The 23,232-nt window shown below is 38.3% G+C and overlaps 1 protein-coding gene across 2 annotated transcripts in view; it reads left to right on the plus strand.

Annotated features, from left to right (window-relative positions):
• Positions 1 to 16,368: 16,368 nt before the first annotated feature.
• The window catches only part of SH3RF2 (SH3 domain containing ring finger 2), a 145,680-nt gene continuing 138,816 nt past the window's right edge, over positions 16,369 to 23,232 (plus strand). For both annotated transcript variants that reach the window (XM_063445246.1, XM_063445247.1), the window contains exon 1: positions 16,369 to 16,794. In XM_063445246.1, coding sequence (XP_063301316.1) covers positions 16,414 to 16,794 — 381 coding nt within the window. In that variant the 5' untranslated portion in view covers positions 16,369 to 16,413. The remainder of the gene's footprint in view (positions 16,795 to 23,232) is intronic.

A 23,232-nucleotide genomic window follows, 5' to 3' on the forward strand; every position in this document is an offset into this window, starting at 1 on the left:
TGTATATATATATATATGTATGTATATATATATATATATATATATATATATGATATTTCAATATTTAAGGTGTAATATAAAAAGTGTATTTGTATGTGTATGTATGTATGTGTATATGTATGTGTATATATATATATATATATATATATGATTTAAAAGCATGTATATTGTATTCCATATTTATCAAGTGCACAGTTTAAGGCTGTAGGCCTTTAAAAGCTATCGCCACCTTTCCCCTAAAACTTTCAAAATTATAATGTTCTGGCAATATACATACATATATATATATATACAAAAAAACACACCTTTTTTTTTTACTGAAAGTCAAGTGCAGTTTAGAATGGGAAGTCTTTTGCAGAGGCATGCTTTAAAGTTGATTTTTATGACAGGTAATTTAAAATTATGGCTTAATTACTCAGATTTTTGAGTTCCATTTAACTTCGTAAGCCTAGATGAATGAATACATATGTTTAAGCTTCTTCCTTGAGCAGATTGTCTGAGATAGGTGTTGGCCCTGCAAGAGTTAAAAGGGGTGTTTACAAAACCTGATGCCAAGGTATGCTAAAGTTTTTGATGCAGCTCTGCGTATTTACCTGGCTTAAAGTTTAGGCTACACGAGTCACACGTTGAAGAGATAAGGTCAGTTTCACAAAGAATATTTTCTCAGTTTAGATGCTCTGATTGAAGATATTGCTTAGAAATTAGATATAGATTTGTAGTTTCTGGAATCGTACAAGGTAAACCAGGATAAGGGTGTCGTAATCCTTAGTAGCAATATGCAATCTATGGGGATTTGGAGGAGCACAGTTCTTCTTTAAAATAGATACAATATCCAAATGCGTGTGCTGTTTGATTTGCCAACCTAAACATCTGTCTAAGGCCCCCTGAATACTGAAGGCGATTTGCATTTGTATAGGGCGTATTAAATGTAGCAGGCAGTAATCAGTGATACGTATTTATTTGACGTCAAGTTGAAAGAAGCAGATCTGGAAATAGTATATATTTAAGTAAGTTGGAGATTTTATAATCGAAGTTGGGTATTTTAGCCAAACTGCTACAAGGCAGGTTTCCATAATTCGCTTTATAGTGAATATCTTTCAAAGTGTATTACAAATTAAACTGCTTACAACAGATGCAAATGTCAGTGCACTGTCATGGAACAATGTAATCACAAACTAACTTGTGCTTAAATGTATTTTAAATCACTGTAGTTGTCAAATTTCATAAAATGTAAAACTTGAGAATGTTGAATTCTACGTTACACTTTTATCATCTAGGAAAAGTCATTAATATGTATATCAATTAATATTGTAGAGAAATATGATTTCTAAATCCAGAGCAGAAATGCTGACCTCAGTAGTAGAGTATTGGGGTAATGTCATACAAACAAAAAGTGATATTTACACACAAGAAAAGTGCTACTGTAAGCAGTCAAAATACTGCACAGGCGTATCAATTTTGTTGTTGTTGAAAAGCTTCATGGGAACTGTAGATCTACAACAGCTGGGTATCTATCAAGCAATATACAAACAGGAAGGCTGAGGGACGTCCAGAAATTTTGTCTAATCTGCCAAAAATTCTAGGTATGCCTCTGTATCTACCTTTTATCTACTATTATGCGAATGGTAGGAAGCCTGGACTTAAAATCGCATTGATAATATGAAACATTTACTGCCTCTTTGACCTCTGTATGGAATTTAATGGGACATTATAGGCACCTATACCACTTCAGCTAATTTAATTAACTGCAATAAATCCTTTTATGGGTGAACTCCACCTCTAGTGGCTGTTTAAAAGAGGAACTTTTGGGTCTTTAGGTGACTTTTGGTTGCCTAGCTGACGCTGGACGTTCTCACGCTATGCATGAGGACTTCCAGAGTCACCAGAAACCCCACAGGACAACATTGTATAATGTATTCTGATGGGGCTGTTCTAATGGGAGCGTAGCTATTGCAAAGGCAGTCCCCAAGCCAGGGCCAACAGACATCGGTTTAGGTAAGTAACAGAAGGGTTTTTTTACCCCTTCTTCCCACAGGGTTAGGAGAGGGGGCAATATAGGGAGCAATAGTGCCAGGAAAACATCTTCGTTTTCCTGGCACTATAGTGATCCTTGAAGCAGAAGCAAATTGTTACCATTGAGTTTGCTACTTAGAGGAAACATACTTGGACCATAAATATTTAACCGACAAATAATAATAAAAAAGATTATAATATATAAAAACATTCTGCATTTAAAGGCATATAAATATCTATTTTTATAATGATAGGTTCTATTTTACTTTACTGGCATTTATGTCAGGTAATTTTTAATGCTGTAAATACATTTCATCATAAATAATAATTTTACTAAAACTGATATTTATGGGGGTTTTTACATTTCCTTTGTAAATTACAAGGAATTTAAAAATTTCAAGGGGGAATAAACATTTTAAGTCTGATTTAATGTCTTTAACATTTTTAGGAAAATGCTTACAATAACTTGCTATTGCAGAACCACTGCAGATGTCCAGCCAGTCACAGAAAAAGTATAGTGACAAACGAAAGACATCTCTGGCATATCACGCCAAACTTAAAAAGAATAAACTGGTGATTTCCAAATTGTGACAATAAACTTTAAAAGGAATTGATGAAGAAATACCTGACCGAGGATGTTGAAATTCCCTATGTGGTGTACTATAGCTTGTGTGATTTTCATGCACATATATTGTTTGTGCTTTTAATTTCAATTCAATGTTTGCTAAGCTTCCTCAAAATAGACATGCACAGTGCAAAAAAGAAAAAAAAAAGACAAAATGTATACTCTGTGACTAGTAAATATTGATGGTAAAATAGCTTTAACCCCTTCAGGACGGAGTCAATAGTACACGTTGTGATCAAAACAAAACGTAAACAAAAACTGGAATTTGCGCTATATGTCTGTTCAACCGTAATTCACCTCTTTCATATTAAGTGCACCCACACTTATTATATATCATTTAGTTCAGGAGAAACAGGGCTTTAATTTCTCATGAACTATTCATATATAAAACATAGTTTATTATGAATACAATAAAAAAAACTGTGAGAAATTAAGATTTTAAAATAATTTATAGTTCTGCTTGACATTTTAGCTGTACATATCATAATACTGTTAGCTTTTGCTATAAAATGCACATATTTGTATTCATCAATGTCTCACGAGTAAAACAGTACCTCCCATTAACAGGTTTTACAGTGTTTTGGAAAGTTACAGGGTAAAATATAGCACATTTTTCATTTTGTTCACATTGAAATTTGCCAGTTTGGTAATGTTACCTTTGAAACCGTATGGTAGCCAAGGAATGAGAATTTATATCTTATATATATATATATAGATGTAACTTCACTCTGAGTGTATTTTAATACTAATATGTATGTACTTAATATTAATATTAAAATACACTACGTATGACGTTGCATATATATGATGTGTGTGTGTATATATATATACATATATATATACACTTTTAACTTATTTTAACATGTCTAATAATATTTTTTTTTACACTACCCACCAGCAGGGACACTGTCTGAAAGCCCAGATAGTCCCCCTGCAGGTAGATCCACAGCCAGCTATAGGGGACCATGTGATCGCTCTTTGAGAGCGATCACATGGCCCCCAAGGGCCTGATTTCCTGATTTTCCTGATTTCCTGTGGGAGGACTGTCTGGGCTGCCAGGCAATCCTCCCGAAGAGGATCGCGGTGGAGATGAGTACCGCGGAGCTCCTGGAGGCTTAAGTCGTTATAGCGTTCTATGCCGCCTCAACGGCTTTAAAGCCCATTATAATGGGGATAGCATAGAACGCCGTAACGGCATTAAGGGGTTAAGTACTGAGCCAAATGTACACATTGTGATCAAAACAAAACATAAACAAAACCTGGAATTTGACTATATGTCTGTTCAACCATAATTCACCTCTTTCATATTAAGTGCACACACACTTATTATATATAATTTTATTCAGGGGAAACAGGGCTTTCATTTAACATCAAATATTTAGCTATGAAACATAATTTAATATGAATAAAATATAAAAATGGGAGAAATAAAGAATTTTATTTATTTAGTTCTACATGACATTTTAACTGTGAATGTCATAATATTGTTTGCTTTTACTGCAATAAAGTACACATATTTGTATTCAGCGATGTCTCATGTGTAAAACAGTACCACCTATATACAGGTTTTATGGTGTTTTGGGAAGTTACAGGGTCAAATATAGCATGTTACATTTTTCAGTTTTTCCACATTGAATTCGCCAGATTGGTTACGTTGCCTTTGAGACTGAATGGTAGCTGAAGAATGAGAATTACCCCCATGGTGGCATACCATTTGCCATAGTAGACAACCCAAGGTATTGAAAATGGGGTATGTCTAATCTTTTTTTAGTAGCCACTTGGTCACAAACACTGGCCAAAATTAGCGTTGATATTTATTTGTGTGTGAAAAATGCAAGAAACTAATTTGAACGCCAAAAGTGGCTTCTAAAAAAGACTGGACATACCCCATTTGCAATACCTTGAGTTGTCTACTATTGCAAATGGTATGCCATCATGGGGGGTAATTTTCTTTCCTGGCCTACCTGGGCTCTCAAAGGCAATGTAACCAATCTGGCAAATTTCAATATGAAAAAAACTGAAACACAAGCCTTATATTTGACGCTGTAACTTTTGAAAATATTATAAAACCTGTACATGAAGGGGTACTGTTATACTGAGGAGACTTCACTGAACACAAATATTAGTGTTTCAAAACAGTAAAACATATCACAACAATTATATTGTCAGTGAAAATGTAATACATTTTACTGTTTTGAAACAATATTTGTGTTCAGCGAAGTCTTCCGAGTAAAACAGTACCCCCCATGTACAGGTTTTATGGTGTCTTGGAAAGTTACAGGGTTAAATATAATGTGGGCAAATTAAATTCCCTTGACTTTCGACTTGAGTTGTCAGTCAGGTCCCGCAAGTTGTAATTAACAAAATGACCTAATTATAAAAAAAATTACATAAATATATGCGAAGAATTATTATATATATATATATATATATATATATATATATATTGATTGTGTACACGCGTGTATATATATATATGATATATGTTTATGTGTATATGTACATATATATATATATATATATATATATAATTATTTTATAAATTGAAGGAACACTATAGTCACCTAAATTACTTTAGCTAAATAAAGCAGTTTTAGTGTATAGATCATTCCCCTGCAATTTCACTGCTCAATTCCCTGTCATTTAGGAGTTAAATCACTTTGTTTATGTTTATGCAGCTCTAGCCACACCTCCCCTGGCTATGATTGACAGAGCCTGCATGAAAAAAAAAAACTGGTTTCACTTTCAAACAGATGTAATTCACCTTAAATAATTGTATCTAAATCTCTAAACTGAACTTTAATCACATACAGGAGGCTCTTGCAGGGTCTAGCAAGCTATTAACATAGCAGGGGATAAGAAAATCTTAATTAAACAGAACTTGCAATAAAGAAAGCCTAAATAGGGCTCTCTTTACAGGAAGTGTTTATGGAAGGCTGTGCAAGTCACATGCAGGGAGGTGTGACTAGGGTTCATAAACAACTGCTAAATGGCAGAGGATTGAGCAGTGAGGCTGCAGGGGCATGTTCTAAACACCAAAACTGCTTCATTAAGCTAAAGTTGTTCAGGGGACTATAGTGTTCCTTTAATTTTATTTATATATAGGTATATATTTAGTGACTAGCCTTGGTTTGCTAGCACACGGTCATTAAGGGACTTTAAGCGTGAGAGAGCTTTTTCTCTTTTTTACTTATGTATATAGATATATATATTATTTTGTTCTATGTGTATTTTGATATTAATATATATGTCTATATTAATATCAAAATACATGTAGAATGATATTGATTAAATATATAATATATATTTTTATATATAATAAAAAATAAATAAATATGTAAATTTTACATATTTATTTATTTTTTATTATATATAAAAATATATATATTATATATTTAATCAATATCATTCTACATGTATTTTGATATTAATATATATAATTATATATATAGTAATATTAAAACACACTTAGACAGTGTATGTGTATGTATGTGCATATATATATATATGTGTATATATATATATATATATATACTTAGATCATATATATAATGCTGCTGGCACTGCTGTGGACGGATATGCCGTGCATGTGATTGTGAGGTCCTCACAAGGACCTCGCGATCACATGACCCAGGAGGGCTGGAATGGCAGCAGGGGGACTCCCTGGGATGCCCGGTGAGTCCTCCCACCGTGATCACCGGCGTGGGATTGCCGACAAGTGGGTAAGTACATATGACGGCAGGGACATGCTATGCCGCCAGCCGGCGTTTAGAGCCGTGTCGCCCGCCGTCCTTAAGGGGTTAAACAGGAACTGTCCCTTCTCTAAGAATTTACACCACTAAACAAAATGTAAGAAAAACACCTATAACTTGTGTTAAACATTTCTTAAGAGAATGTTGTTTTGACAATTCATATAAAAGATCTAGAAATCACATCATAATCCAGTTTAGGTAAGGCATAGCGAGGGCAAATATTGCAAATGAAGAGGAGAAAATGAGAATAGAGAAATAGGAGAAAACTATTTTTCTCCTCCCCTCTGTATGCTTTCTCTATGCTGACTGACACGTGCAAAGGATGTAGCTTATATAGCAATGATTGACATGGAGCTAAGATAGAGGCACCCAGGTGATGGGTAAAGAGGCATGGATGTTTACTTTTATTTTTTTACACATCACACAAACTAATTTGTAAATATAGGGATGAGTAAACATAATATAATAAAAAAAGTGGGAACAGGCAGTTCCCCTTTAAAAGTGAAAATAACCGTAATGACCCCAGTTGCTTCCTTTTAAAAATATTTGTTTTTGACATGATATATTGCAGCATGCTGCAGAGTATAGCTGAATAATACCTGGAATGGGCTCTAGTTCTTGATCTAAGGGGAATACAATAGTAAAACTGCACATTTTAGAGTGGCCTTTTATTGTGGCTAGCCTAAGGCACACCTGTGCAATAATCATGCGGTTCAATCAACATCTTGATATGCCACTCCTGTGAGGTGGATGGATTCTTTTGGCAAAGGAGAAGTGCTCACTAACACAGATTTAGACAGATTTGTGAACAATATTTGAGAGAAATAGGCCTTTTGTGTACATAGAAAAAGTCTTAGATCTTTGAGTTCATAATTGAGTTTATAATTTTGTTCAGTGTATATATGCAAACTGAGACACAACTCCACAAGCGTAATCCACACATGCATCTAGATAGACTCTGTCTTGTGATTATTTACACAACATAAAATCTCTGAAAGTTATTTAACCCCTTAAGGACGAGTGACGGACGAGGTCCGTCACTCAGGGGAAACCCTTAATGACGAGTGACAGACCTCGTCCGTCACGCGGTAAAATTAACCCCAGATCGCCGCAATCGCGGCGATCGTGGGGTTAATGGTGCTCCGGTCTGCCTCTGTATTAGAGGCAGACCGGGAGCACCGGATCGGGCTGTCCCAGTACATGTGCCCGCTCTGACAGCATGTCAGAGCGGGCACATGTGCTCAGTATACTCACCTCCGCCTCCCTGCACTTCCGGGTTCACTGTGAAGTGCAGTGAGACGGATCAGTGCTGATCCTGCCCCCTGGTGGGAAAAAAAATTAAGTTTAATTAAAATCCCACCCCCTTTACCCATTTTAATAAAAAAATAACCCCTTCCCTGCCAATTGATCACTGACTACAGTGATCAATTGGCAAGGATTACATTTTAATATGATCTCATTTTTTTTTAACCCCTGAGTGTTAATTCTTTTTTTTTTTTTTTTAACCCTCATGGGTTAAATTTATTTTATTAATTAATTTAAATATTTTAAAATTATAAATTTAGCTAGCTGGGGAGGGTGGAAGTTAGTGGGGAATTGGGGGATTAAGTGTTAGGCTAACTAGGGGTTAACATTAAAAAAAGTTTTAAAATAAGCTTTAAAAAGTCAAAAAATTAAGTTAAAAAAAGTTTTAATAACGTTTAAGTAAAAAATTAAAAAAATAAACCCTTTACCCAGTCCAAATAAAAATTAACCCCTTCCCTGCCAGTCGATCACTGCCTAAAGTGATCAAAATACAGATCACAGTATTATACTGTGATCTAAATTTTTTTTAACCCCTGACGATTAACTTTTATTTATTTTTTAACCCTCAGGGGTTAAATTTATTTAATTAACTAATTTAAATATTGTATAATTAAATATTTTGCTAGCTGGGGTGGGTGGGAGTTATGGGAAAATGGGGCATTTACTGTTTGTGCTGCTTACTGCTAGTTAGGGGTTAACGGTAAAAAAAAAGCTTAGAAAAATGTTAAATCTGTAAAAAAAAGTTTTACGAAAGTTTAGAAGAAAAAAAAATTAATAAGCAAAGCAAAAGTTTAAAAAATAGTTTTAAAAAGTAAAAAAAGTTTTAAAAAGTTAAAAAAATACATTTAATAACGCTCATTACCACTACACCTGGTACAAGCTAGCGGAAAAATTATCCCACGCTAAGGTTCAAAATATGCCTTTTGAAATACCCTGGGATGTCTTCTTTAAGAAATGGTATGGCTTTATGGGGTATTTGGATTATATAGCCTGGTAAAATACGCTAAAATGGGACATGGGCACAGCGTAAAAATTTAAAGTTTGAAAAAAAATGGAATGGCTGTGTCCCAAATGTGCCCCTCCGATGTCCACATATACCTGGCAAAGGTACATACGGGGGTATTTTTGTACTCAGCAGACATAGCTGAGCAACATATGAAGTATTATACAGTGGTAGTACACATAAGGTTTGCAAAATATACTGTGCAAACTCACTTTGTGTGTCAAAAAGGCAGAAAAAAACGCTTATTACCACTACACCTGGTACAAGCTAGCGGAAAAATGATCCCACGCTAAGGTTCAAAATATGCCTTTTGAAATACCCAGGGATGTCTTCTTTAAGAAATGGTATGGCTTTATGGGGTATTTGGATTATATAGCCTGGTAAAATACTCTAAAATGGGACATGGGCACAGAGTAAAAATGTAAAGTTTGAAAAAAAATGGAATGGCTGTGTCCCAAATGTGCCCCTCCGATGTCCACATATACCTGGCAAAGGTACATACGGGGGTATTGCTGTACTCAGCAGACATAGCTGAGCAACATATGAAGTATTATACAGTGGTAGTACACATAAGGTTTGCAAAATATACTGTGCAAACTCACTTTGTGTGTCAAAAAGGCAGAAAAAACGCTTATTACCACTACACTTGGTACACGCTAGCGGAAAAATGATCCCACGCTAAGGTTCAAAATATGCCTTTTGAAATACCCTGGGGTGTCTACTTTAAGAAATGGTAGGCCTTTGTGGGGTAGTTTGAATTTAAAACCTGCGAAGATGCTTGGAAATTGCACATAGGCCCAGGGTCAAAATTCAAAGTTCGGTAAAAACTGATATGGCTTGGTCTCCTATATGGCACTGTAGCTTCACAAAATGGTGCGAAAGACATTCATTGGGGTTGTCTTTTTACTCAGAAGGCTGAGCATAATGTGGGGGTTTTGAACTTAGTGGCACATATGAAATATACAAAATGCCCAGCAAAAATGCAATCCATATGTAAGAAAATGGCCAAAATAATTTTTTACCACATACTTTGGCATATATTGGTGGAAAAATGGGGGCATGTTAAGGCACAATATGCACCTTATGCGATACCCTGGAGTGTCTACTTTTACAAATGGTAGGCCTTTGTGGGGTTTTTATGAACATTCAAACTGTTATAATACCCCAAATGGAAGCATAGGCTCATTAAATCCGTCTCTCAAAACTCTACTGTGAATACTGAAAAGGGCAGGTCTCCTGTATGGCTATGTAGCTTCACGAAATAGTGCCAAAGGCATACAATGGGGGTGTAATTTTACTCAGAAGACTTAGCTGAGCATAATTTGGGGGGTTTGAACTTAGTGGCACACATGAAATATACAAAATGCCCAGCAAAAATGCAATCCGTATGTAAAAATGGACAAAATTATTTTTGACCACATACTTTGTCATATATTGGTGAAATAATGGGGGCATGTTAAGGCACAATATGCACCTTATGAGATACCTTGGAGTGTCTACTTTTACAAATGGTAGGCCTTTGTGGTTTTTTTTTTAAACAGTCAAACTACTATAATACCCCAAATGGAAGCATAGGCTCATTAAATCCGTCTCTCAAAATTCGACTGTGAATACTGAAAAGGACAGGTCTCCTATATGGCACTGTAGCTTCATAAAATAGTGCCAAAGACATACAATGGGGGTGTCATTTTACTCAGCAGATGTAACTGAATACAAAATAAAACTTTGTACAGGAATAGCACACACCAACTTTACAAAATACACATGAGAAAATGCCCAAAATATTTTTTTACCACATACTTTGGCATATATTGGTGGAAAAATGGGGGCATGCTAAGGCACAATATGCACCTTATGTGATACCCTGGAGTGTCTACTTTTACAAATGGTAGGCCTTTGTGGGGTTTTTATGAACAGTCAAACTGTTATAATACCCCAAATGGAAGCATAGGCTCATTAAATCCGTCTCTCAAAACTCTACTGTGAATACTGAAAAGGGCAGGTCTCCTGTATGGCACTGTAGCTTCACGAAATAGTGCCAAAGGCATACAATGGGGGTGTAATTTTACTCAGAAGACTTAGCTGAGCATAATTTGGGGGGTTTGAACTTAGTGGCACATATGAAATATACAAAATGCCCAGCAAAAATGCAATCCGTATGTAAAAATGGACAAAATTATTTTTGACCACATACTTTGTCATATATTGGTGAAATAATGGGGGCATGTTAAGGCACAATATGCACCTTATGAGATACCTTGGAGTGTCTACTTTTACAAATGGTAGGCCTTTGTGGTTTTTTTTTTTAACAGTCAAACTACTATAATACCCCAAATGGAAGCATAGGCTCATTAAATCCGTCTCTCAAAATTCGACTGTGAATACTGAAAAGGACAGGTCTCCTATATGGCACTGTAGCTTCACAAAATAGTGCCAAAGACATACAATGGGGGTGTCATTTTACTCAGCAGATGTAACTGAATACAAAATAAAACTTTGTACAGGAATAGCACACACCAACTTTACAAAATACACATGAGAAGTTCTTTGTTATAAGTTTGTGTGCCAAAACCCCCCAAAAATAAAATTTTACTCCAATATTTCAGGTTGGCGGTGAAATGGCTAAGTAGAAAGTGTCAAAACAACCTTAGGTAAATAGCCTGTGGTGTCTACGTTATATAAATATATACTTTTGTGTGGCAATTTTGTTTTATTTTATGGCTATTAAGCTTACAAGACAAACATACCAAATTCTAAAATCGCTCCACATTAAACGTTTATTTTACTCCTTGTGCTTTGTGACCTGTAACTACCAAAAAACTTAAAATCACAGACACATTATATATTCTGTAAATCAGAACAACTAAATGAATTTATTTTTAATTACTTTCCTTAACCTGCACTAATTGTGCACACATTATTATTGCAAAAACTGTAAAAAAAATATCAAAATTTTTCATTTTGTTTGCATTTTTCTGTATTTTTTTTAATAATAAATAAGCATTTATGTATATATATATATATATATATATATATATATATATATATATATATATATTACATCAAATTAAAGCCCTTTCTGTCCTTTAAAAAACGGTATATAATATGCGTCGGTGCAATAAATTAGTAAAATGCAAATTGCAGTTGAACGCAAACAGCAAAAAATGCCGTTGTCATTAAGTGAAAGACAAGCTTCTGAAGCTCTGTCCTTAAGGGGTTAAACAACATACTTCCCAATACTAAGAGGTTTCAATCTGGGTCACAGCGTGTGATTTACTTGGAAAGGGTGTGGCATACTAGTTGACAGTCAATTAATCAGAACAGATTATATTTTAGTGTGTTCTCATTTTATTATTTTCTCTGTAAATGCATGACATCAGATCCTACATTATATCAATTGACATAATTTGATGTACGCACACATATGTTCATGTAAAAACACTTACGTTGTAAAAACAAGGAGTAGCCTGCTAACAATGTCTATGACGATAATAAAAAATGTAGAGCTGCATAACTGGCTATCAATCAGACAACTGGTCCTGTTACTTCCTGGTTTGGTTAGCTCAGTGGTGCTAAATTCAAGAGACCGCAATTGCCCAGATCATCTGCCTTGCAAAGACTTATCATTGAGCTGCACTGGACAGCCACAGAAAGTCTCAGCAGGGTTAGAAGGGGAGGGCTTGCAAAGGCTTCAGACCAGATATTTGCAGCTTTGACAAGCTGTTTTTAGATACACTCTGTGGCGGAACCAACCTCGCCACCGGGCACTGGAGAAGCCTGGTTGCTTGCCTGCTCACTTTGGACTATGGCCCTACAGGTTAAAGCTTTTATTTTCCCTGCAGAAAGGCTTGTTCGTGCCTTTCTGCCGGGGGTTCGGTAGATTCCAGCTACAGAAAAAACTACCATATGAGGGACCACATGGGAGCTGGAGTGTGCCGTCAATTGACCGCCCAGAAGCTGCGGTTAACCGCAGCTTAATTGATGAACGCTGGGTGGCCTTTGTTCGTTTGCCGAACACGTAGCAGCGGCCATTTTAACTCCCGAACGGCCAGCAGTGTTCAGCACTCAAACTATGGAACTGAAAACGGACACTTTATTGCGCGAACACCGCTGAGCCGCCAGCCTCCTTACCTCTGCATTCGGAAATGGAACCGACTGGCTGTTCATTCGGTAGTTTGACCGTATGAACAGCCTCACCCCAGATAGCCATGCCATGGAGCCTATTCGTGTAACGAGAGACTATGGGATTGAACTGTATGTATGTGATCTGAGCGCCATTCGGTAATAATGTGCGCTCAGATCTAAGCTATCTGGGGATATGTAAAATGTATATGTTTTATGTACTAAATGTATCAGTACGTAATTTTAAGTCTTTTATTGTCTTTTTGTCTGCCATGTGTGTAATGGAGTTTTGCCTCTGTCCTTGGAGATAATTGGATTACTTCTCAATTATCTCCAAGGCAGAGAGCAGGAATTGTAATGCATTGTGGGATTGTTTAAAGGTGTATGTCTGTGATTGGTTAGTGTCCTATTTTTCCCAGTTTCCCATCTGGTCCCCTAGGGGAGTGTCCACCAGGTGGGAGACCTGCATAGAAGCCGGGCAGTTAGCCCCAGTAAACCAGATTCTGCTTGACCCTCAAACCGAAGTGTCGTCTTGTATTTGGGGGAATTGGATTGTATGCTGATTGCCAGGAGTGTAAGCGGATTGTATGTTTTTCCTGTTCAGCTATTCCAGTGTTCGTATGTTTCCAGTTCGGGAGATTGGGGAATTCAAGTGTGTGCAGTTCGGGAGTTGGAAGATTCGTGTAGTTTGCAGTTTGGGAGATTGGTGCTTGCAGTAGCTGGTTGTCTATTTGGAAGGGGAATATCGCCTAAACGTTTTTTAACCTCTGGTGAGCCAGTTACACTGCCAATGTTTAATTGGGGTTGTATCTACTTATCACTGATTTTAATTTTTATTTTTTGTATTTGGGCAGTGGAGTGTCCCCGTAACCGTTACAGGACTACAAACGTTTGCAAATATTAAGTAATCAAAACTAAATTGCTATCACATTATTATTATTATTATTATTATTATTATTTATAGAGCGCCATCAAATTCCACAGTGCTTTACAATGGGTGGACGAACAGACATGTAGTTGTAACCAGACAAGTTGGACACACAGGAACAGAGGGGTTGAGGGCCCTGCTCAATGAGCTTACATGCTAGAGGGAGTGGGGTAAAATGACACAAAAGGTAAGGATAGTATTAGACTAGTGACAGTTGCAGAAGAGGAATCAGTTGGGAGCTATTAAGAGTTTAATTGATACGCTTTTATGAAGAAGTGGGTTTTTAATGATTTTTTGAAGGAGTGGAGACTGGGTGAGCATCTAACGGAGGAGGGAAGCGAGTTCCACAGGAACGGTGCAGCCCTCGAGAAGTCTTGAAGGCGAGCATCAGAGGTGTGATTACGGACAGAAGATAGACGTAAGTCTTCAGCAGATCGTAAGGGCCTAGACGGGACATACTTGTGTATAAGGGAGGATAGATAGGTGAGAGCAGCATTATGTAGACATTTGAAAGCAAGAACCAGAATTTTAAATTGAGCTCTATATTTTATAGGAAGCCAATGTAGGGACTGACAGAAGGGTGAGGCATGGGAGGTGCGGGCGGACAGGAAGATGAGCCTCGCCGCCGCATTCATTATGGACTGTAACGGCGCAAGTTGGGAGCACGTAAGACCACTGAGAAGCGGATTACAGTAGTCAAGGCGAGAAAGTACAGTGGAATGGACCAACACCTTAGTAGCATCTGGCGTTAAGTAGGGGCGGATCACATGGATACAACCTGGAGAATCATACCCAAGAAGGAAACGTAGTAACAAAATTAAAAAATCACATAGCAACATTGTAATACAAAATAATCAATTTAAAAATTAAAATAAAAATTACACTTGATATGTGCCACAAATTGAAATTTTAAAAATTAAATCAAATTTGATTTAACCATTGGGTTATTTGATGTAATAATTGCTCAGGTAACCTGTTTAACAGAAAATGTTGGTATTTTTTTCCATTAATTTAATATTTAATAGGAAACTTATACCAAAACAATGTTTCGGAAACTCTAGGTAGCCTTTGACAAGGCTACATTGAGCTGCCAAAGCATTGTTCTTTGCATCTGATTCCTATTAAAGCCCACAACCACACTTATCCAGAGTGTCTCCCTCCTCTCCCCCCATTGTAAGTATTCAAACCATTTTTGAATTGCTATGGGGACCACCAGGCACCACTCCCTACCTCCACTACTTCCTGCAATGAGCCAGAAGCTGTCTGTCTGAGGTATGTCTGGCTCGTTGGCTAAGGGCAGCTATGCCCTGTTTTTAAAAAGTTTAGACAGTTGTTCTGTCTAGAGGTCCTCATCACTCTGCCTCCTCTTTACTCTTTTTGGCTGTTCAGCTAATAGAGGAGCAGTGACTTGGGCACCCAGTGATGGAGTAAACATTTCAGCTGATGTTTTCAGCCTATCATCGGCTTGCCCTTTTTGAGCAATCGTATGTACTGTTACTCACCATGTGAGTTCAGTAATAGGCAGAACTTGTTTTCGACACACTCAGCATATGATTGGCTGGCTATATGCATTGCTTCCATTTAAAGTATATTTGGTTGCCTTTACATAGCCCAAACCCTTGCTATCAGTTTGACTTCTTACCCTGGGTCTGCAAGGAGAATCTCCCTGCAGTGGGGTGCTCTGAGCCAAGTTTGGCGCAGGGCTTATTTCATTCGTTGATAGAGATCAGCTGGCAATCTCAGCCAATGAGCTTGCCCTGCCCTGCTGGACTTATCTCAAGCTCTCTAGTGTCCCTGCAATGTAAGTAGTCAAACTATTTGAAGCTCCCTGTCTCTCTTTGATTTGTGCTGAGATCCAGAAACTTCTGCTAGGAGGTGCGGTTAGTTCTCCTGTGCTAAGTCCTGCAGTGCAGTGCTGGCTCATTGACTGAGGACATTAGCTGATCTCAGCTAATGAGCTAAGCCCTGCAATCTCAGATGCCTGGCAGACCCCAGGTAAAAAGTCAAATTGGTTTGATTACTTACAAGGAGTCTGTAGTGTCAGGGCACTCACTGCCCCGTAATTGCTATAGCGCACTGTAGTGGTTATGGTGTTTGCCTGTAGGTATGCCATCTATAGCTGTATCTTTCATTTACCACTATAAAGGCTTGATGGAGCATCTTAGTTTATTTTAGTTATACTTTACGCATTCTTCATATATCCATGTATGATATACTCATGTGTACAGAATTTACGCCATACTGTTTAACCGACGGAGATGCTCCTGTCAGTTTTCTAAATCTCCACTTGCCTATGAGCCAAGCTATTCAATTTCACCATCAGAGTGAAAAAAAATTTCCTTGGAACTTGACAGCCGGTTGAAATGAAGGCAGCATTTTATGGATTCTTTTCTTTTGTATTTGTGAATCACAAATGACTCACTTGAATCTGGGCTGTAAAACAAAGGTACACATCTGCAAATTGTCTACGGCATTACTCGTTTCTCAAAGTATGGGTGAACTAATATCATGCTCCTGACTGATTTCTGAAACTGATTTCTAATTTAGGAAACATAAACACTGCGTATCTTTTTGACATTTTAACTATTATCTACCAATGTATTTTTTTTAGTTAGAAGAACCATGTCACCTTGATATTTTCGTTTGGCTGGATTTTTGAGAAAACATGGATGAACTTCTTCTTTTTGACCTGCTTTTGGATTGCCCTATGTGCCAAAGGAAATTGGATGTCACTGCCAAGGTACTGCCATGCCAACATACCTTCTGCCAACCTTGCCTGCAGAGGTTATTGAAAGCAAAGAAAGAACTCAGGTGCCCGGAATGTCTTACCCCTGTATTTTGCAACATCAATGAGTTGCCAGCCAACATGTTTTTAGTGCAACTACTGCATGGCGTACGAGGCAGGCAAAGCCTTGTGAGAAAAAACTCCTTACAAAGAGTGGGTGGGCTGTTTGCCAATGAATCCTTCAAGAGAAATCGAGAACAAAAGGCAAAATTTGATCTTCAGTACAGGATTTCCTCAAAGGCCAGGATGCCCAGAGAAGAGGTAAGATGTCCTACTGTAATTATCTATGATTTAAGTGTCATGTAATAGAGAATCCACAATGTCAGTAAGTCAGAATTATATGTATAGTGTTTGGGTCAGTAACAAGTTTGGACATCTTGATCGTTCTTTTTTAAACACAGTGTTAAATAGCAAGTGTTATTAATAAATGATAAATTGTTTGCAGTTAGTATGTTATAAAATAAGCAAAATGTGTATCTCCAGAGATAACAGCAGGGAAGATGTTAATACATTTTTTTTAACTGTGTATGATTGTACCCCCAACAGTCAGTATGAACAGTTTAATGTGACTTCAGCGACGACTAAATTTGTTACCAGGCAAGAGTTTGGGGTTTTTAATGTCTTGATGGTTTCTATCTCTTATCCAACAATAGAAATAAGCAAATGTTAGAACATCTCTCACAGAAGCAAGATTTTACTGTTTTAACTGAAAAAGGATGTGAATTTAATGAGAGCTTTTAACAGTCAAAAATTAGAATATATTAGCCTGAGTTTAGGAATTCGCCAATTTTCGGCTACGTAAGATTTATTTGTACATGTTTATTGATTTTACATTGTAGGTCAAAGTTAATAAGGTTGCTATAAATCTCCGAACTAGAAGTCATTGTTTAAAATGCTTGGCTGTTAACCAACTACTCCCACAGTATTCTCCAAATAATATAGTTTAGGGATTTTTTTAATTCAAGGTCATTGGGCAGTCTAGCACAGGGGTAGGCAACCTTCTGAACTCCAGATGTTGTTCGGACTACATCTCACCTGATGCTTTGCCAGCCTTGTGGCTGTAAGAGCATTATTGGAGATTCAGTTCACTCCACAACATCTGGAGTGTCGAAGGATGCCTACTTCGATCTAGCATAATCACTTTCTGTGGGGGACAAAGTTGTCCATCATTAAATTATATGAACTACAACAGAGATTTTTTTTTTTTCTATTCTTTCTTGTAAAGTGTGTATGAAAAAAAACTATTTAAGAATTTTTAACCTGGGTCATAAATCAAAGCCAACAGAATGAAAAATATACACAGAATTTATCGTTATTAACAATGAAATAAAAATTAACCTGAGGCTTTCAGCCTGCTATTTCATTAGTCAGCAGAACATGCTCCGCTGGAGGTATTAAAGGACTTATCAGATTTGTTTCATTTTTTATAGTACTAAATGTTTTAGTTTTGTCCTCAGAAAGCCAACTTAAAAAAAATGACAAATTAAAAACTCACTTTTCTATGGGTTCCTCTTTCATTTTTTTTGTCAATCTTTCTTTTATTGAGGCATAGGGTTATGGTGATACAGAATAAAGAGAGGGAGACTTGCAGGGGTTACACAGGTTAATATCATCATATCAAGTTACAAAATCTCCAAGAGTTATCCGCCTCATTTTATATATATATATTTTTTTAAACCAGCTTAAAACATTGAGCCATTCAAACATGTGTGTTATAATGTATGTCTCGGTTATCCTGCTTAATTAACGTGACGTTGATACATCAAAACATATTTTGTGTAGAAACATAAAGATATCGGGCTTTACAATAGTAACAGATTAGTTTAAGTACGCTTATGGGTCGTTCGGTGAAGACGATTTTAAGCAAGCTAGAAATAGATGCAATACAGCAAATCAAAGCTTTACATTCAAGGGTATTATCATGTGGAGCATCTAAAGTGAGTGATTCAGGCTAAAACTGAGCCGTGGAGGCCAAGATAGGGACAAGTTAAACTGAGACCACAGGATTATGACAGTCGTATAGTTTAGTTATGCTAACAGATAACAGGTAGGCCAGTATATCGCACAAAATGCCACTTAGTGTCTCGTGCAGCTAAGCCTAGGTATGATGTTTAACGGCCTATGTCAGCCAGACCGGGATAGAGGGTTTACACTGGTTTCAGCAGCCTATTAGCAAGTCGGTTCGCCAGTAGGGGTACCGCTCGAGTGGCCTATGGTTTTTGCACCGTATGGTGGCAAGTAACATTAGGATGTATGTGGGTTAGGAGCCTAACAGAATACACCAGCATAGTCGCATTAGTGTGAGCAGCAAGCAGCTAAAAAATATCGCTGGGCAGGACTGGTTAAAGGGTATACATGAGACATTGGACATATAGAGGAGACATATATTACATCGCTGAAATATAGGGCAGCATGCATGGTGACTGCCTGGAATAATAGTGTCCCTTCTGTTACTGCATATTGTCCAGTGGAATATGCCTGCTGTGCTCCGGGGTGTATGGGTTCTGTCCGTTGAACCATGGGTCAAGTGTGGTCAGGCTGTCAGGTAGTCCAAAGCAGCCCATAGACAGGTTCCTGTAGGCGGTATCCGGGTTGTGTGGCCCAGAACATGGGTAGGCTTGTAGGGAGTCCATATATGGTGGTCGGTGTGTCCGGTCATCTCGGTTATATCTCGCGCCGGGTGCGCCGTGATACCTCAGTTGCTTGGTCGTAGGATTTCCCGGCGTTGTGACATTGCCAGCACCATGGGTCACCAGCCTTCGGCCTGGGGCCTTCGTAGGCGCTCGCGCCCTTGCGCCATTGATCCCATCAACAGGATCATGGGCCCTGGGTTCCGCCGGGTTGCGGTCTGTCCCCGGGGGATATGGCAGGCTGTAGAGGGGATCCTCTTGGTGAGCGCCCAGCCCAGAAGAGGGGTGTGTGGTCCCACAGGTAGCTCCGTCTCCAGGAGTAGAGTGATGCGTGTCGGTGAGTTACCGGATTTAGATGTTGCTGTACGGTATATGTCACCACAGGTTTGCAGCTTTGTATTCCATGCTGGGTCCTGTCTGCAGTCTGCCTCAGGGTCTGCCGGTCTGGCCTCGCACACGTGGCCGCCGCCATTTTGACTGCGGGTCTCAGGCCTTCTTGGTGGGTAAGTAGTGCCTCCGAGTGTGGTCATAAGGCTTGGACCGGGATCACCCCCCCGGTCCGGTGGGGGGGGGACAGGGCCGGACCTGCCGATGTGCTGTGCGCTTGATCGGCTCCGTCGGGCAGGATAGCGAGGTGGCGGCCGTCCACCTCACTCACCGCCAGGTCGGGTCCCGCTTGGTGCTGCAGGGATCCCGCCTCCGGGGGACTGGAACTTCAAGAGCGAGCCTCACCCCGACTTCGGTAGTCCGCATACAAGGTAGTTGGTCGCTGGGTGCCCCATAAATCGCGGGTTATAGCGTGTATATCACTCAGTCTGCAGGAGCTGCTCTTCCCTGCGACCGCTCGGCTCGGCTCGGCGGCCCGGCCCCGCCCCCCCTCTTTCATTTTTAAACACAACTAATATGTTTAAAATTGAGGTAAGTATAAAGCACACTTACCCCTGCTGGTTCTGCCATCTCCATCTTCTGTTAGAGCCTGGCAGGTCATTGGTTTAAAATTTGTAATGAAATTATATTTATATTATATTTTTATATGTACCAGCAATCTCCTTCTTGGTAATGTCCCATATCACGGGTAGGCAACTCCAGATGTTGTGGATTACATCTTCCATAATGCTCTTACAGTCATAATGCTGGCAAAGCACCAACATATATGTAGTCCACAACATCTGGAGTGCCACAAATGCCTACCCATGTCCTAGATCATACGCTTGTTTCAGCAGGGCCTTGTTTACTTAATGTTTTTATTTATAAATTAAAGGATCACTATAGGGTCAGGAACACAAACATGTATTCTGACTCTATAATGCTAAACCCACCATATAGGTGGCTTACCTCCCCTTAGCACCCCTATAAAAATTTAAAACTCAGGTTATTTCCAGCACCGCGCTGGCGCTGGTTCCGCCCCCTTTGTGACATCATCAAAATGGCAGATATTTAGCCAATCCAATGCTTTCCCATAGGGAAATATATCCATGTGTAATATACTCATGTGTGCAGAATTTATGCCATACTGTTTAACCACTTGCCTATGAGCCAAGCTATTCAATTTCACCATCAGAGTGAAAGAAATGTCCTTGGAACTTGACAGCCGGTTGAAATGAAGGGAAAGCATTGGATTGGCTAAAATTGGCACGAGGGCGGAGCCAAATGGTGTTTTGACCAATCAGGACCTCCTCATAGAGATGCATTGAATCAATGCATCTCTATAAGGAAAATTCAGCATTTCCATGCAGAGCGTGGGGACGTTGAACGGCAGCGCTGCTTGCTGTGCAGCCCTGAGCCAGGAAGGCCCTCCATCTAAGGAGTGGCCACTTGGAGTTGTCCCTAGGGGCAAAGTAAACACTGTTTACATGAAAATGCCTGAAGGGAGCTATTATACTCACCAGAACAACTACATTAAGCTGTAGTTGTTCTGGTGACTATAGGGTCCCTTTAACTCATGTTATATCCCTACTATGTAACTGTAAAATAACTAAAGACTACTTTGGTACTATATAAATGCTAATAATCATAACAATAATAATTATTAGAAGTTTATCCTCTCAAGCATTACCCTGGAAGACCCTGCTTGTTTGGGCAATTAGTATAGAAGGTAAAGAGCTTAATTTTTCAAAAAGAAAAGTGAGAGAGGATGATAACTTCAGGTTGCTTAGCAACATTTAATTTCAGTGCTATTCCATCTACAGTTGTTTGCTACTCCCGTGCTAATTTTGTGCTAGACAAGCGTGATGTTTGATAGAGTCAACTGGCACTCAATACTCAAGATCACAGGTCCCATATGTCTACTAGGTGTGCTGATCATTATGGGATTGCAATCATGGGGTTTACTTTTATTTACATATTTATGAGGATGAGATAATATATTATACATATTGCACATTTAAAATGTTTACATAAAAAGTGTCACATGAAAGTTCGCGTGCCTTTGCCATTTGTCCAATATGGAATCTGTCATAGCTATAAACTTGTATAAACCTGAACATTTTTACATGGGTGTATTCACAACCTGTGATTTATTGACATGTTATTTTGTCTCTTTCGTGTATGTTAATGAAATCTTTTATGAGTGCACAAGATATAAACAGACTATTTATAACATTTGTATTTTACTGGAAGTCTAATTGTTTGTCAAAACAAGTGTCTGGCTCATTTAGTATAGTTCAGAAACATATAAGTTTGTGAAGCAGTCTTCAGTGATAGGTACATTTGGTTTGTAAAGAAAATCATGCATAAAAACAGTTTTTTGCTGTTACCTGTATATCGGTGTATATATATATACTGAACAATATAATAAACTGAACACTTTTTTGTTTTTGCCCCCATTTTTCATGAGCTGAACTAAGACTTTTTCTATATACACAAAAGGTCTATTTCTCTCAAATATTGTTCATAAATCTGTCTAAATCTGTCTTAGTGAGCACTTCTCCTTTGTCGAAATAATCCATCCACCTCACAGGAGTGGCATAACATGATGCTGATTAGACAGTATGATTATTGCACAGGTGTGCCCTAGGTTGGTCACAATAAAGTCAACTCTAAAATGTGCAGTTTTATCACACAGCACAGTGCCACAGATGATGCAAGTTTTGAGGGAGCATGCAATTGGCTGACTGCAGGAATGTCCACCAGATCTGCTGGCCGTGAACTGAATGTTCATTTATCTACCATAAGCCGTCTCCAAAGGCGTTTCAGAGAATTTGGCAGTACATCCAACCGGCCTCACAACCGCAGACCACGTGTAACCACACCAGCCCAGGACCTCCACATCCAGCATCTTCACCTCCAAGATCGTCTGAGACCAGCCACCAGGAAAGCTGCTGCAACAATCAGTTTGCATAACCAGAGAATTTCTGCACAAACTAAAAGAAATTAGAGATTGAGGCAATATTCAAACTGGTACACTGGAGATGAGTAGACAAAGAGTAGTGTACCAGTGGGCACTGGGATATAATATACTCTAATTAGAGGGCCAGCTATCTTCCAGACTAGGAACAGTTAAATGACTTCCAGACTAGGAACAGTTTAAAAAAAAAAAAAAATACATACAAGGTGCTTGTATGCAATAAGTGAGTGAACCAACCGGTGTGTGATAGATAGATACAAACAACCAGCTACTTTAGTAACGTGAAATTCTGCTATTTATGTAAAGCTAGTCTCAACATATCAAAATTGCCTGTTTGCAGTGATATTGAACTGCCTCTTACTGGTAGTATGAGGATAGGTATATGTATATTAATTTGCTATAACCCATTAGTACTGGTTGATGTAAATTTGCTAGGTAACACAACAACCTGTTAAGGGATCATAATATATGATTAAACAGAAACTGATAGGGATATTACCTTGCACACGTCTGTGCCAGTGTATATCTCCGTAAAATACGGCAAGAGGGGAAAATAACATAGCAATAGGAATATACGTGGGGGGGAAATTGGGGAGGAGTAAACTAAGCGGTTAGTCAGAGTAGATGCCGAATCTATAAATCAGTGGAGTGGCTATCTGACTATGTAAGAGGATGATAACCAGTGTAACCAAGGTCATATACACACATTTTCTGACCGATAGC

This window comes from Pelobates fuscus, chromosome 3, assembly GCF_036172605.1.
Source record: "Pelobates fuscus isolate aPelFus1 chromosome 3, aPelFus1.pri, whole genome shotgun sequence".
Lineage (NCBI taxonomy): Eukaryota > Metazoa > Chordata > Amphibia > Anura > Pelobatidae > Pelobates > Pelobates fuscus.